The sequence below is a fragment of the Caretta caretta genome, chromosome 2 (assembly GCF_965140235.1).
Source record: "Caretta caretta isolate rCarCar2 chromosome 2, rCarCar1.hap1, whole genome shotgun sequence".
In the NCBI taxonomy this organism is placed as follows: Eukaryota; Metazoa; Chordata; order Testudines; family Cheloniidae; genus Caretta; species Caretta caretta.
The window spans coordinates 92,777,515-92,793,715 of record NC_134207.1 but is presented as its reverse complement, the minus strand read 5'-3'; the positions used below and the strand labels follow the sequence as shown (position 1 = coordinate 92,793,715).

Here is a 16,201-nt window from a genome sequence, read left to right as displayed (position 1 = left end):
TAGTTCTAAATATCGGAGAATCCATTTCTTGTATAATTAATTGCATATACTCCCATTGGCCGGGAACGGCGAACCATGGCCATTGGGAGCTGCAGGGGGCCGTGCCTGCAGATAGTCAACGTCAGCAAAATGTCTTGCCCACCACTGGTTTAATGCCTCTGGAGAGGAAATGTGAGGGACTGGAACCAGGATACCTCGTTATGGGGGTAGGCTGCAAATTAATCTTAAAACAAACAAGTATATTGTGTTCTCTGTCTCCATCTCTTAAGGCTTGTCTTCACTGTGGGGTAAGTTGACCTAAGTTACGCTACTCCAGCTACGTGAAAACATAGCTGGAGTCAACATAGCTTAGGTCGACTTACCCCGGTGTCTTCACTGCACTGCGTCGACGGGAGACACTCTCTGGTCGACTTCCCTTACTCTTCTTGGAGAGCTGGAGTACCCGAGTCGACTAGAGAGCATTCTGCCATCGATTTAGTAGGTCTTCACTCGACCCGCTAAATTGATCCCTGCTGCATCGATTGTGATGACCGGCACTTAGTGAAGACCAGCACTTAGATTGAAGCTGGTTCTCAGTTCTCATACGAACAGAGCCTTCACAGTTTATATCAATATGACTTTTTGTCTTTGCACCAGTGTATCTACTTACCTCCAAATATACTAAATAGGGACAGAAGCAGTTTGATTAAGCAGTATCTCAAACCATCAGGTCTAATTTATTACTTTCATTTCTTCAAATAATGTAAAAATCTTGTTTGTTTACATGTTATACAAACATACCAGAAAATCTATTTAAAAACGAGCATGTTACTTAGATTAAGAAATGCTTTGCTGAATGAAACTACCATTTTGAAATATAACTTTTTACCATTAAATCTAATAATGAAGAGAAATGATTTTTTTAGTACAATTTACAAGTTTTAATGATCCTTTCAAACATCATCCCATTTTTATGTATATCTTTTTTTCTTTGATAGAGGAGTGAATGTCGTTCCTTTCCTAGAGTTCATTGGCATACCAGAAAGCATTGTAAGCATTCTGAAAAACTCTCAGAGTGGATATGCATTAACTGCATATGCAATGTATAAGGTAGGTACCATTATAGTTAATTGGTTCTGACGTCGCCCAGTGGTCTAAATAATTCTATTAGATCAGAAAAAATTAGCGCTGTTCTCCCTCTTAATGGTTTAGACTTTTTAAAATGAAAGTTTTAAACCTAAATATTCACATTACTCAGGTTAAAAGGGTCATCATAGTGCTTTTAAGCACCTTTGCATCGCAAGAAAATATTCCTAAACTGGTATTTTTTGTTGTTGAATGGCTGTTTGGTGTTCCCTAGAAGTGGTGACAATCCAGTGTAATACCTCTGTTTTCCCTGTACGTAACTCACAGAGCCAGAGCGTGACAGTTTAAATGCTTTGAGTTCTTCAGGTGACAGTGCAATTTTTTTTTCTACTGAATGTTTTCGTTTAGTACTTATGCTTTCGTCACTGACTTAGTTGGGATTTAATTGTCCAATTGTCCTAATACAGTACTTAAAGATCAGATTATGTAGATCTAAACCCAGAAAAAAATATCCAAAATCTGTTTGTACGGTGCTTTGAACGTGTAAAGCATTGTACAAGAGCTAAGTATTAACATCTTTATTTGTGATACGTTGTCCTTTTGTTGTGCATATATCTGATTGTTTTAATGCGCTTTACTAGTTATGTATCTAACTTTTATCCTGAGTAAAGTGATGATGAAGTAAAGGCACAGACACTTGCCCATTTAAACAGTTTAGTATACTGGTGCCTATAGAAAGTCAATGGATGTATGCATTTAAAATATAAAGATTTTATAATAAACACAACCTATTCTTGGATTGGTATATAGTACATATGTGTACTATTGTCCGGAGATTTGGCTGTGCCAAGTATATGTACATTTCTTGCATTGAGTCCAATCCTGCTTCCATTGAAATGGAGGGCAGTAGGATCAAGCCTGATGTAAATTTAAGGGCCATGTTTAAAAAATACTCATCTCCTATCTAGGTCCATAAATGCAGGTGACATTTTCATAAATGCAGGTGACATTATGAAAATCTGGCCCTGTACCTACTCAGAGTTGACTTATTATTTAACATCAGGTGGTGGTGTCTTGAGGCCAACCACATCCAGGCCCCATTTTGCTAGTCACTTGTGTAGACATATTTAAAAGATAATTCCTGCCCCCAAAGAATTTATAATCTAAAATTGTGTGCTAGTAATCTTTTCTGAGGATCTTTGCTTTTTGGAAGAGAATATTAATTTGACCAACTTTATCCCTTCCCGTTACATTTCCTGCCCCCTCTGTAGATGCTCACGTTGTGGGGTAACTGCCAAGTTCTCCCAGTATTCTTCATTTTTGGATATTGGGTTAATATTTCCCTGTAAAGTAAATACCCTTTTTAACAAGAGGGTTTCATTTAACCATTAACTAGAGGCTAGATGTCATAGAATCCCAGAAGGTAGTATAGAATGTATAAGTATTAAAGGGGTTTTCTAAACAATTTTTATAAACAGTTGCCACTGGTTTGATAATTCTATTCAGTAAGCAGGAGTCCCTTTTAATTATACATAATCAGGGGCCTGGTTTGATGCAGACTAGGACTGATTCTGCTTTGTTGCTAGAAAACAGTAGAAAATACAGTTTACGTTCAGTACTAACTTATCTTTGCTATTGTAAACTTTATGAAAAATGAATTGGCATTTAATCTTACATCACCTTTAAAATATTTGTTTTGTGCGTTTTCTTGTAATGAAACAGATTCTTTCAGTCCTACTTTGCGTGCTGGGTTATCAGATCATCCTGGTGGCTGCTTGCCATTTGCTTTCTTTTATTTTTGTTTTGTTTAAATGGTATTTAAAATATTTTTAGGAACTTGCTCTTTTGTTACTGGGTGCAGTGACTGTCAATAACAAGATAAATTATGACTTCTTAAGCCCAAATAGAAAACCTATCGGTCTTATTCCACACCAGTGTCTAGCTGTAGTAAAAGTGACTGGCCTTCAAAGCTTCTGTCAAGTCTTATAGCATTGTTTAGTATTTTCCAGTAAGGAGCAATTAACCAAAGTGAGATTATTTTAAAGTGAGAGACAGATTCAGAGAGTATTTATAAGTAGCTAAAGAGCTGCCAAACCTTCAGCTCTCGCTGAATTAGGAATTAGTATTTGTCCTCCCACTTTTATTTCATGATGATATATCATTATGTGGAGATCAGAGCTGGGAACAAAGATTTGGGTAGGAGAAGAAAAGGAGCAATAAAGGATGAGAGATTAGACAGCACAATCCAGAGGGTTCATTTAGACCTTGTTTTCACTATAGCTTTGTCTACACTGGTACTTTTGTCAGTAAAACTTTTCTGTCAGAGGGTGAAAAAATACACCTCTGACCAACAAGTTTCACCAACAAAGTACCGGTATGGACTTTGTTGGGCAAACTGTTTGTGATGTTAAACAGCTGCTGTATTTCATCCCAGAAGTGATACATCTCAGGGGTGCATGCAGTTATGCCTCATTGGTATATCTCTTCAAACCTATAATACTTGGGATACTTCAAATGAAAGTGTGTGTATGTGAGAGAGAAAGTGCCTTTCTGAAGAATTCCCTTCAGAATGGGTTAATTTATTTCCTTATAACTGGAGCTCCTTTTTTTAAAAGTTGGAGTTGACCAATATAAGCTTTTTACAAAAATGGAGAAATTTTGTAAAGAATATCCAATCCCATTTACACATAATTTTGATACTTTTTTGGTTTCCTTTAAGATTGCAACTCCTGCCAGATACACTGTAACTTTAGGAGGAACATCCATTACTGTCAAGTATCTTCGTAAGCATGGCTACATGTCCACGCCCCCTCCGGTAACGGAATACCTACAGGATAGAATGGAAGAAACAAAAGAGCGTCTCTCAGGGAAAATGGAGGAAACCAGGGACATGATTAGTGAAAAAATGGAAGAAACAAAGGATAGAATAACAGAGAAGATGGAAGAAACAAAGGATAGGATAACAGAAAAAATACAAGAAACCAAAGATAAAGTTTCATTTAAAAAAAGAAAAGAATAAGAAAATGCTTAGCTTTGGTTGTGCAAAACATTATGCAATTTAACCCTTTGGAGCATCTGGATATGGACTTTCTGCTGAGCTTTCATTTGGCTGGGTGGAGAATATTAGTGTTCGAAGGATTAAAGATTTCTGTAAATTCTTTAATGCTAAAGTTCTTTTAAAAAGAAAAAAAAGAGAAAATGAATCGAGTATTAAAAATTCATATGTGCAATGGCAACAGTGGTGGTCAGTTTTTTGTAAGTTGAGATTCTTCTCTAAGATCCATAATATTATTCTGGCCGTCAGCTGGGAACCAGCATTGTGTCAGACTGGTTCCTCCATTCCCTGGGAATACAGATTTCTTTTTGAGAGAAAGGAGTCCTCTCCTTTTCAGTCATATATTATATATGCAGTGATCTCACTCTAACCACTGCCATTTCAACTCTGAGGCAAACCGTTACCACTGATGCTGCAAGTGAGTGAACTAATGGGCCAGATCCTTAGCTAGCGTAAAATGTCATAGCTACACTGGCTTCAGTTGAGTTAAAACAGCTTACGCAAGTTGGGGATCTGGATCTTTGTTTTAAAACATGTCTTTAAACTTTCAAAAGCCTTTCAACTGAAAATTATAGTAAGATGAGTTAATTACAGTAGCCATGTATACTTTTGTTTTTATATAAAGTTGAATTACAGTTGAGAATGTTATAGGATTGAATAAAATGTACTGACTGTAACTGCGTATGGACTAAAGCATAACTGATTCATTTTCATCCAGAATTATGCTGTAATTTACTGAAGGTGTTCCGCTTTGTACTAGCTTGCAATAATAAAAATGAAAGGGAGATAAGTCTGCACCTACTGATGGCATATAGTGATAATTTTTAAAAATATAGTGGTGGGCCCAAATGTTGCTCACTTACTTGAGAATTTTCACGGATGTCATTAGGACTGATAACACAAATAAGCAGGAATCTTATCAGACACTTAAAACGAGTTCCCCTACACACTCTTCTGGTTTCAGATTAACCTAAAATTGCTCATTGGAGTAAGGGTTTGTGCACTGTTCCTGATCATCATACCAGGTCTGTTGCTGCAACTGTATAAAATCTGACTATCGAGGCACCATCATTTCATGACTCATTTGGCCAAAATCTATATCGAAGCAAGAGAGGGGGAGTGAATTTTTTCTGTGTGGTGTGGGCTTCTCCATTATTTCTGTTAAAAGTATCACTTTGGAGCAAGAAGATGGCCTCCACTACTTCTTTCACAAAGGTTTGTTTTTTAGGGGGAGAAGAAAAGAGAGCAACATTGCAGGATTGACTGGGGGTCAAGGAGCAAAGAGCAGCTCTAGTTTAATCCAATGTCAGTTCTCTTTTGCTTTGTTTTATGGTTCTGGTAATATAAGTGTTCTGTAAACAGTGCTGTCATGATTTCAATCTGCCAAACACATTCAGCCACGTTCTATGTCTGCTTAAAGTGTAATTTAAACCTTCTTGTGCCAGGGCAAAGCAGAGTCCCCTAGAATAACAGAGGGGACAGTAACTCCATTTATAACAATGTTATTTGGTGGGACAAGTGTCCCAGCCTGTCCATGAAGGTAGACTCCCAACTGGCAGAAAACCCAGGTATCATGAACTTTTCCAGTACAGGCCACATTGTCGTCCATAAATCAGCTTCTGTGTTCCACAAGGGCCTACATAACAATGGAGTAGGACCCTTTGCAGTTTGTCCTTATGTGCTCTTTGAGGAGGGCAAACTGTGGGCACATCAGTGGCCCCAGCACAGCTTGGAACTCCATTCTCAAAACCAGCAATTCCATCAGGGATACTGTTTTTGTCCACCACCTGTGGGTAAAGCAGGTACCTGATTGTGACAAACCTCTGCCACCAGTTGATTTTTCAAACACCAGCCTGGTTAGCAGTGGCCTTGTACCAGTCTGGGGTAGCACATTTCCTGAGAGTTATAGCAATCCGCTTCTGGAGTGGCATGTTGGCTCTCATGCATGTGTTGATACTGGAAGCTTGGGGTAAGTGGCTCAAAAAGCTCTAGGGATGTAACTTTCATCACCAAAAGTTACGAAGTCATTTTTGGTCATCCCATGTCTGCTTGACTATGTGATCCCACCAGTCTGTGCTTGTGGCCCTGCTCCAGAAGGAGCAGTCTACATAGGGGCCACCAGTAGCTGTCCCCAGCGGCATGAGCCAGTTGGAGTCTGCCATGCCTATATCATTATCCCCTTCATCCAACGGGTGCCTTTGGTAGGTCAGAAAACACTGCTGAAATGTCTGCTAGTGCTTCATGGAAGCGCTGCCTGTTCCCTGAAACAGGTGTGACAGCCTAAGCCGAAGTTCTTCAAAGGGTGTCTTCTCCATGTTGCTGGCTTCAGGGTCTGGAAATGTGCAGACCCAAAAGATGACTTGGCAGCGTGTGTTGGTGGGCTGTGACAACTTCCAGCTAAGTGCCACGGGCTAGACAGTCAAGTTTTCCCACAATGTACCACAAATATGGCTAGCGGGGCTACAGCTGGGGAGGGTGCTAGGAAGCCTAGGTATGCTGGCTTGACGCAGCTCTGCATAGTGTAGACAGCTGAGTGTAGGAAGGGGAGCTGGGTCCAGAAATTCTAACCATAGGGTCAGTACACAGTATGAATTCTCAAGGCCAGGCTTACAAACACCAAGACCTTAGTCTTACATTGCAGTGTACACATACCATTAGGGCTTGATCTTGCCCCCGTTGTAGTCAATGGCAAAGCGCCCATTAAGAGCGTAGGATAAAACCCTTAATCTCGACTTCACCAGCTATATAAAGGTGACAATGCAGTAATCAAATAGTATCTACCTCACAGGGGTTGTGTGAGGAACATGGCCAGCAGCTGATCGAGGGATGTGATCATTCCCCTCTATTCGGCATTGGTGAGGCCTCAGCTGGAGTAGTGTCCAGTTTTGGGCCCCCATACAAAGGATGTGAAAAAATTGGAACAAGTCCAGCGGGACGGCTGGAACACATGATTTATGAGGAGAGGCTGAGGGAACTGGCATTATTTAGTCTGTAGAAGAGAAGAATGAGGGGGGAATTTGATAGGTGCTTTCACCTGAAAGGGGGTTCCAAAGAGGATGGGTCTAGACTGTTCTCAGTGATAGCAGATGACAGAACAAGGCGAAATGGTCTCAAGTTGCAATGGGGGAGGTTTAGGTTGGCTATTAGGAAAAACTTTTTCACAAGGAGGGTGGGGAAGCACTGGAATGCGTTACCTAGGGAGGTGGTGGAATCTCCTTCCTTAGAGGTTTTTAAGGTGAGGCTTGACAAAGCCCTAGCTGGGATGATTTAGTTGGGGATTAGGCCTGCTTTGAGCAGGGGGTTGGACTAGATGAGCTCCCTTCCAATCCTGATATTCTATGATTCTAGATCTTTGGGGCACAGGATAAAGTGCTATGGCCACGTTTTGTTTTACTAAAAATTAAATTTTCCCTTTGACAGCTTTGAACAGTGTAATTGCTGGTCATAATTTTGTACTTTAAAAAAAAAAAAAACCTGCAGGCCAGCTATCTTCCTACTCATGCATTTGAAAAACAGACTCAGCAATGATATAACACTATCATTGCAATACACATTCACTGGATTAAGAACTGGCTAGCTGATCTATCTCAAAATTAGTCATCAATAAAGCAGCAATAGTGACTGACAGTGTTTCTAGTGGGATACAACCGGGTTTGGTAGTAGGCCTGCCAGTAGTAGTCAGTGAGCTGGAAGTAAATATAAAAGCACTGCTGATAAAAGAAGTGTAAGTAATGATAAGGCGAGGGCACTCAGACAGAGCCATTAGAGCACGTGGTAAGCTAGGCACGTTCAAACAATGTCTTTTTTAAAAAGCTAAATGGATGGCGGGAGCAGAGACTATCATGGAAAGCAGTGACTGGATCTAGAGGTCATAGTAGACAAGCAACAATGTGTGCACCCAGGATTATGCTATGGCAAACAGGACTAATGAAATCCATGAATGCATAAGTAGAGGAGTAGTGAACAGGTGTAGGAAAGTGATTTTTACCTTCCTGTATGGTGTTAGTGAAACAGATGCTAGAATACTTTGGAAAAATTTGAGATCTATTTTCCTGGTAGGGGGGCATCACATCAGTTGACCTGTTTGCTACAAAAGACAAGAACTGTTTGGCTTCAGTGCTGGCTGATTGACTAATGCCTTTCTATTGAAATGGAGATAAGGCCTACAGTATACCTTTCCCTAATTCCATTTATCCTGCAAGTCATCTTCAAAGTAAGCAGGATCACACCAAGATTATTCTAATTACCTGGGCTTCGTCAAAGCTAGTCAGAACTTTGCAGCCTCTCAGTGGAACTTCTACAGCCTCGCCCAGATCAGCTCTCACAGCATCATGGGTCGGTCCTACATCCAGGCCCCCAACAGCCCACGCTAATCAACCAGGGCCACCTTTAGGTAAGTGGAAGCATTTTTCTACTTCGGGCTTCCGCTCAAGAGACTCATCCTATGAGAGTGAGTAGCAAGGGTGGAATAGTTCCAGTGTCTGAAATTGTCTGGCCTTTTCTTCGGTTCCCTGAAGGGTGACCTGGCATCCATTTCTGCCATTCACCCCCTTGTTTATGAGAGAACAGTGTTTCTCCAGGGACCTACTCACCTGTATCCACCTGCAAAAGCATCAGTTCCACTTTGGGAGCTTAATAGTGTTAGCTGCTTTCATGGGCCATCCAGTTGAACTTTTTGGCTACTTGCGCCTAGTAATATTTTTTCTCAGAAAATGACCTTTCCTATTGTCATCACATCTTGGGGTTTTTTTAAGGACAAGGTAGCTTTGGGGCCTCACCCAAAGTTTTTAAATTAAGTGGTGTCAGGCTTCCACTTCAATCAGACAATGTACCCACCCCTGTTCTTTCTGAAAGCGCAGGCTGGTCAGCAAGAAGAGTGTTTACATACCTTGGATTAAGAAGGGCCTTGCCTGTTCATGTAGACATGGTTAAGTAATTTAGCCAGCCTCCTTGATTTTATGCGGGTAGGCTGACGGGCCAGGCAGGCTCTAGATCAGTGATTCTCAATCTATTTATCATTGTGGGCCGCATATGCAGCTCCCTCTGTTATGTGGGCCGCATCCACACAATACATATACTACCTGTATGGCCCTGAGGATGTCACATGGGCTGCAGCTGTGTTCTGATTGGGCCACAAGCAGCCCACGGATTTAGAACCACTGCTCCAGATGAATCCTATCTTTTGTTACTGCTGCTTATGGTTTGGCCAATACATCTCCTCTGCCATGTCTTTCTGCACCCTTGAAGAGCGCTCAAGCAACGTATATAGATTTTCTGAATGATGTACTTATCCTGTACATTTGCAGGGCTGCTACTTGGCCCTCCATAATGCTGTGGCATAATGATGACTGAATGGAACAGCTTCAAGGGACGATGCAAACTTTGGCAAGGTCATATTTCAGTCACTCTTTAAATAGCCTCCAAGTCCCATTGCCTACAATGCAGCTTGTGACTCACCTGAATGCAATAGACATCTGCATCCATTCAAAGAAAAAACAGTTACTTACCTGTACTGTAACTTGTCTGCATCCACATGTCACAAATACCCCACCCTCCAGCCCCTCTGCAAATGCATTGGAGGCCATGCTGGTGTGAAGGGACTGGGGGGAGGGGAAACAGGGCGGTGTTACCTTATAGACCCTTGGGAGGGGCCACAAGGCGATGCACAGTGTGTGCACTGCCCTGATGGCTACTGCAGCAGAAACTGTTTCTGGCTCGGGCACACACACACTGGAGTGGACTACTCATCTGCGCCCACAGCTTAAAGAACAACAGTTACAATACGGGTAAGTGACCATTTTATACACACACCCCAAAGGCCTAGTGACCCACCTGCATGCAGCACCAGGTAGACACATTAACTCAAGTATGGCTTTGTAGTGTGGATGCTCAAACCCAGATTAGGCGAACCCAGGTGCCAAACACTTGCATTAACTCTGCAGTGAAGATCTACTACTCCAAAGCTTCTAATGTGAGAGTTCAGTGGTGCTCAGCATTTCTGAAATGCAGGCCATTTATTGAGATGTCTAACGCAAAGCAACCATGCCTGCCATAGTGGCTTAAATAGACATAATAAATCTTGGGAAAGGAAGGGTGCCAGTGGCTCTTAAGCAAAAAAATGCAAACAATAGTTGCAGTAAAATGTTCTGGAGGCCCTGAAGGAAAAATACATTGCAATTACTAGATCCAGATTACAGATAATAGTTATAAGGGATTAACCATAACTGGTAAAAGGTTAAGTAAAATACTGGTACAGATGGTCTTTTTTCTTTGGCTTCCAACTACTGAAATGATAATGCTGATAGCTCTCCTGGTTTGTGTTCTCCTCCTCCTTCCCCTCCCCGCCCCATTTCATTTTCATTTATTTCACTAGCTCAGTGCAGCTGCTGTAGCTGTTGTTGCTTATTTTATACCCAAATTAACTTCCTTTCTTCTCAAATGGGCATTGCTTTCATCTCCCTACAATTGAAACCTGAAAGTGAACATGGGGACCATATTATTTGGGCTAAAGAACTGATGCTGTATTTTATATTTTTGTGTGCTCTTTTCTTTGGCCACAGGCGGATGAGCGGTCTTATTTAAATCACTTTATAGCATCTGTACCTGCATTCTTTCAGACACCTATTGTAAAAATAAAAATGTTATAAATGCAGTTTCAGTGGTGTTTCATTATTATTGGCAATATTACAAGCTGGTGCATTGGTTCTGAGGAGCTATATTTACAACTAGTACAAACAGGAAACAGACACCTAGCAGCTGCCTCCTTAGCTCAGGAGCCTCAAAACAGATAACTGATTTTAATTGCGTGTTTAGTGTAAGAAAGGGTGGAAAAATTAATATTCCTTGAAAAAACAAAACAAAAGGCTTGCCTCCATTGGGATGTTAAAGCCTGACAAGTTGCAGCCCACTGGTTCATGTTTAATCAAGTTGATCTTGTTTTTAAAATGCCTAAACTAACATTTCTTTGTGCAAGACCATTACAAACACATCATTTGATAGCCCACTTTAGCAGAGGCTAACCCTTAAGGCTAGAGTTCCAAAGCAGGAAGTGATTTTGGCAGTTCAACCGAAGAATGTGAATGTCATTGGAGGGTCCTCCCTTCTGTCTCTATTAAAAAAATTAACCAATTTATTTGAGCATGAGCTTTCGTGAGCCACAGCTCACTTCATCAGATGTGTACCGTGGAAACTGCAGTTTCCACGGTACACATCTGATGAAGTGAGCTGTGGCTCACGAAAGCTCATGCTCAAATAAATTGGTTAGTCTCTAAGGTGCCACAAGTACTCCTTTTCTTTTTGCGAATACAGACTAACACGGCTGTTCCTCTGAAACCTGTCATTAAAAAAATTGTTTATCAAGTCACCAGTAGTGGCTGGGGGAAAAAATCCAGCCTTTGATGCATCTTCACCAAGGAAGCAATAATTTTAGTGATCATCTCAATAGAGAAGGCGTATTACATAGAGAAAGTGTATTAAGGAGGGAAGAGTCAGAGCAGGGCAGTGTATAAGTATTATATAATTGGTATTACATCACTGAAAGCCAGTCATGTTTGCACAGGGTGCTAAAAACCAGTTTATAAAAGGCTCTTGCTTGTTATCGTGTGAACTTTTAAGTATTTAAAACCTTGTATTTTATTAAAAGAAAACAAAAAAGCCTATTCCTTCTACTTTTCGTTTTTCATTGCCCAGATTATTGGTCACTGAGGTGCAGCCTTTAAATGCAGTAGAATCCCCTTCAGCTTGGTAGAGAGTATGCAAGTGTTTTTTTCCTTTTGTAACTTCTCTGTCAAGTTTGTTCAGTGTTCTAGTCAAAACAAGTTTTCTGATTGTCTGTGTCTCCTCTGGGGGGGTTCAGCTTAGAAAATCAAGCTGTATTCTTCCTCGTACATCATTTACTGTCAGCAACAATAATAATTACAGAATCATAATTATCCCCTGGCAGTTATCTGGCTGTTTTGATGACGATGATCTTTTAAGTAGAAAGAATACATCTTGATTTCATAAGCCCGCAGGGCAGTTTGTAACATTAAGTTTGTTTTTTATTCTGATGAGTTGATTGGACAATCATAGGGGAGAAAAATGTACAGGCAACACAGAGTCATTTTGGGAAAATGAGGTTTCTTTGCTTTTTTTCAGGCACAAAGAATTCCAGAGGAAGATAAATGAAAGATTTTTCATAGTTTATTTATGCAGTTGCTTCCTAAGAGAACAAGAAAGGAAGGAAACTTATAGAGCAGAGATAATTTTATAGCGCAATGGTACTGAAGAGACCCAATGCTGAGAGCTGTTGAACACTGTCAGCTCCCATTGATCTTTGGCACTCAGCATGTGGTAGGATCCAGCCCCATACTCTAGTACACCACCAATGCACTGTGTAACACTCACTTAGGATGTCTCTTCCTCAAACAGGCAGGTGTTTAAAACATTCAAGCTAACACAATATTATAATAAAATACACATTGTGGCCATGCCATTATTGCTTTAATTCTTAAGGAGAAGCTTTCAAGCATCTTGTTTTGTCTCCTTTACTGATAACTTCAAAACTTAAACTATAGTCCGGGTTAGTCAGGAGTAGAACGATTTACTTCTTGACATGGTTTACATTAGAGAATCAGTGCAAATTAAGACAGGAAGCAAACTATGCACGAAGAAGACCACTACAGTTTTGCACAGGAAGTAGCTTGTGAGAACTCTATGTCGTCACTACTACAGTACTTCCGAGAAATATAGGATCTTTCTGCAGTTAGTGTCTGGGATGCTGCATTTAGGCATATACATTTACACGTACCTGCATAATGAGTGTCACGCACACAGACACTCTGTACATAACTAACTAAACTGCTGGTGCATAAATATGTACATTATGGGAGCAGAGTTCATTCACAAAAGTGTAAAGTTCTACCATTGATGAGCACATTATTTTGTCAACACTACTGTCAGATGGCGAATATTTACATACCTAATGACCCTTCCCTTTTGCAGCATAATTTTGCATGAGATCAAAAGTGGCTTTTGAGATATGGCTATATCTGTCTGACATTATTTTCTTATGTATAGGCATAGCATGGTATACGTAGAATATACAAGATTATTTAGAACATTATTTTTTCTTTTTTGTAAAGGATAAAGCCATAAGTGGATTATGAAGTTATCACTCATATATAGTACTGAATATGTATAAACACATCACTCACTGAGACTTCAACTGCTACATGTCACCTATATTGTACCAGTGACTGCTAAAAAACAACAACAAATATTTAGGCTTAGTGTAATTATCTCAACCTTTCATTTACAGGATATATGAGCCAAAGTAACCAGATTTGCTTCACACATAAATAATCCGTGAGGTGTCGTGGGATACCTTTCAGATTATAGATGATTTCAGTGTGCTGAAGAAGAACATCCAAGTGATCTTCTGAGAGACCCTTCCTGTCCTGCAGATGGAGGAAGAGAAGGCAGAAGAGTCTGGAAGTGCACTGCTGGCTGAAGTCTAGAGTGAAGGAAACTGGCTTCTCCTTTCTCCCAAAGCAGGATTAGCAAGAGCAATCCTTTTCTGAGTCAACCTCATGGTTCATTTGGTTTGATTACATGCGGTATTGAATGGGTGATTTGATATATAAACCCATTGATTAAATCTCAGTTACTACCATGTATTGTTCTATTTGTAGTTAAAATGTAGTAGTTTAGTCAGGGTTATGTTTGCTCAATTTTACATTTATTTGCTTGTTCTTTTTAGTAAAATCCATTAACAAATACAAAGAACTGGTTTATTTTTTCAAATTGCAACATGGGTCAAGTCACTTGGAGGGCAAAGGTAATCTCGTCAATATAGTTAAGAGCCACTTGGCTCAGGTTCTCAGTTCCTACCTATATCTTCACAATTTTTATCAGTGATCTAAAAGAAAATAGAATTATCACAGACAGAGTTTGCAGGTAAATGGTCAAATGTAAAGTCATGTGCAAGAACAAGGAGCAGGGACCCAAAGACTAAGATGTTTTCTTGCCTACCTTGTCTTATAGGTCTAACCCAGTAGGCCTGCTCTAAACACGTCTAAAACTACACAGATGATGGAGGAGGAGGTGCCCCCACCCTTACAACCTTTAGTTGGGTGGTTAGAGCACACACCCAGGATATAGGAGAGCCTGGTTCAATTTCCCCCTGATGTGTGTCTTCCCCCTCTCAGGAGAGTGCCCTGACCACTAGGCTATGCGGTATTCTGGGGGATGTCTCAGTCTCTGTTCCACTTTGTATAAATACTTAAATATTAGAGCAGGGGCCCTGGAACCTGGGCCTCCCATGTCCCAGGTGAGTGCCCTAGTCGCCAAGCTGTTGTCACACACTCTCTCTGGCCCAGTGTGTATTTAATTATTTATACACAGTGGTACAGCTCCAGCAGGAGAGAGTGCACAAGACCACCCCAGAACAGCCTGTATCCCTGGGGTCTGGGCAAGACCGCACTTCGAGTTCCTGATCCACATCAGGCAGACAGGGGCTTTAAACTCATTTCCTCTATAACCTTGAGGGAGTGCTCCTACCCCTGGGCTAAAGGTCATCAGGGGCAGGTGGCACCTCCTCCTTGTTTTTCTTGAAAAATGACTGACTTGGCTTAGACACCTAACTCCAGGAGAGGGTTTACATCTGTGAACATCGAGAGGAGGGAGGTGCCAGAGTTAGCCACCTAAATCCCTTGGAGGGACAGGGCTTAATCCACACCCCTCAGAGTATTTCCTACTGGTAACTGAGGTGGCTCCCCACTCAGCTTACTGGCTTCTAAGAATCCCATTTTTAGGAACCCGACTATCCTCATGCATTGTGAAGGAACCCTGAGTCCTGCAATGCCTAAGTTCCCCTTATGAGTCCCCGCCAACAATGTGGGCCGTACTTACAGGATAAGTGACTATATCGTGGAAAGTAGTGAGTCTACAAAGGACTTGGGGGAGGGAAAGGTAATAATGGTGGATCGCTGTTGCCAAAAGGGCCATTGTGACCCTGAAATGTGTAAACAGGGAAATATCAAGTAGGAGTAGGGAGGTTAAATTACCTCTGGTTTTGTCACTGGTGCAACCTTTACTGGAATGCTGTGTCCAGTTCTGGTGTCCGCAGTTCCAGAAGGATGTTGATAAATTGGTAAAGGTTCAGAGAAGAGCCCTGAGAATATTAACGGCTTGGGAAACATGCCTTACAGAGAATAGACTCAAGGAGCTACATCTGTCTGGCTGAAAGAGAAGGTTCAAGGGTGACTTGATCACAGTGTATAAGTGCTTACGTAGGGAATAGAAATTTGGTAATAAAGGGCTCTTCAATCAAACAGAGAAAGGCATAACAAGATCCAATGGCTGGAAATTGAAGCTAGACAAATTCAGACTGGAAATAAAGTGCACATTTTTAACAGTGAGGGTAATTAACCATTGGAACAACTTACCTAGGGCTGTGGTGGATTTTCTATCACTGGAAATTTTTTAATCAAGTTTAGATGTTTTTCTGAAAGATCTGTTCTGGTTCCAATAGGAACTGCTTCAGGGAAGTCCTCTTGCCTGTGTTATAAAAGAAGCCAGACTGGATGATTCCCAATAGTCCCATCTGGCCTTATAATGACGGTCTGAGTAGGGCCTTAACAAAAAGTTTCTCTTCAGCACATTGACAAAAATCCCCTCCCTATCAACATGGACTGAGCTGCAAAGTTGTATAGATCTAGGCAAATTGAAAAGCATTAGTAATGCTCAGACTATAGTCATATAATAACCAGCCCCTGACATTTTTCTGCTGCTCTCGACCCAATCAAAGTGCTATACACATCAAAATCTTTCCCTTTTAAAGGGTATTTAAACTTAATATGGACTAATAACTTTGCCACTGCTGAGTAAAGCAAACCTGGGTCAGTTACAGACTAATACTATAACCATACATAGGTGCACGCACACACACACACACGGAATAAGGTTGAGCAAAATCCACACCACTGTGAAAAGTAGGTTTATTTTCCCTAAGTGCTTCCTTTTCTGTGGGGTAAAATGTAGGTCAAGCTGTCTGAAACTACCTCTATGGCACACTGAGAGCTAGATTAAATGAGAATTTTC

The 16,201-nt window shown here is 40.8% G+C and overlaps 1 protein-coding gene across 3 annotated transcripts in view; it reads left to right on the top strand.

Moving 5' to 3' along the window:
• Window positions 1-4,921, top strand: part of FAM210A (family with sequence similarity 210 member A) — a 31,217-nt gene extending 26,296 nt beyond the window's left edge. For all 3 annotated transcript variants that reach the window (XM_048840190.2, XM_048840188.2, XM_048840189.2), the window contains exons 3-4: window positions 978-1,089; window positions 3,785-4,921. In XM_048840190.2, the coding sequence (XP_048696147.1) occupies window positions 978-1,089; window positions 3,785-4,084 (412 nt within the window). In that variant the 3' untranslated portion in view covers window positions 4,085-4,921. The remainder of the gene's footprint in view (window positions 1-977; window positions 1,090-3,784) is intronic.
• The last annotated feature ends 11,280 nt before the right edge of the window (window positions 4,922-16,201 follow it).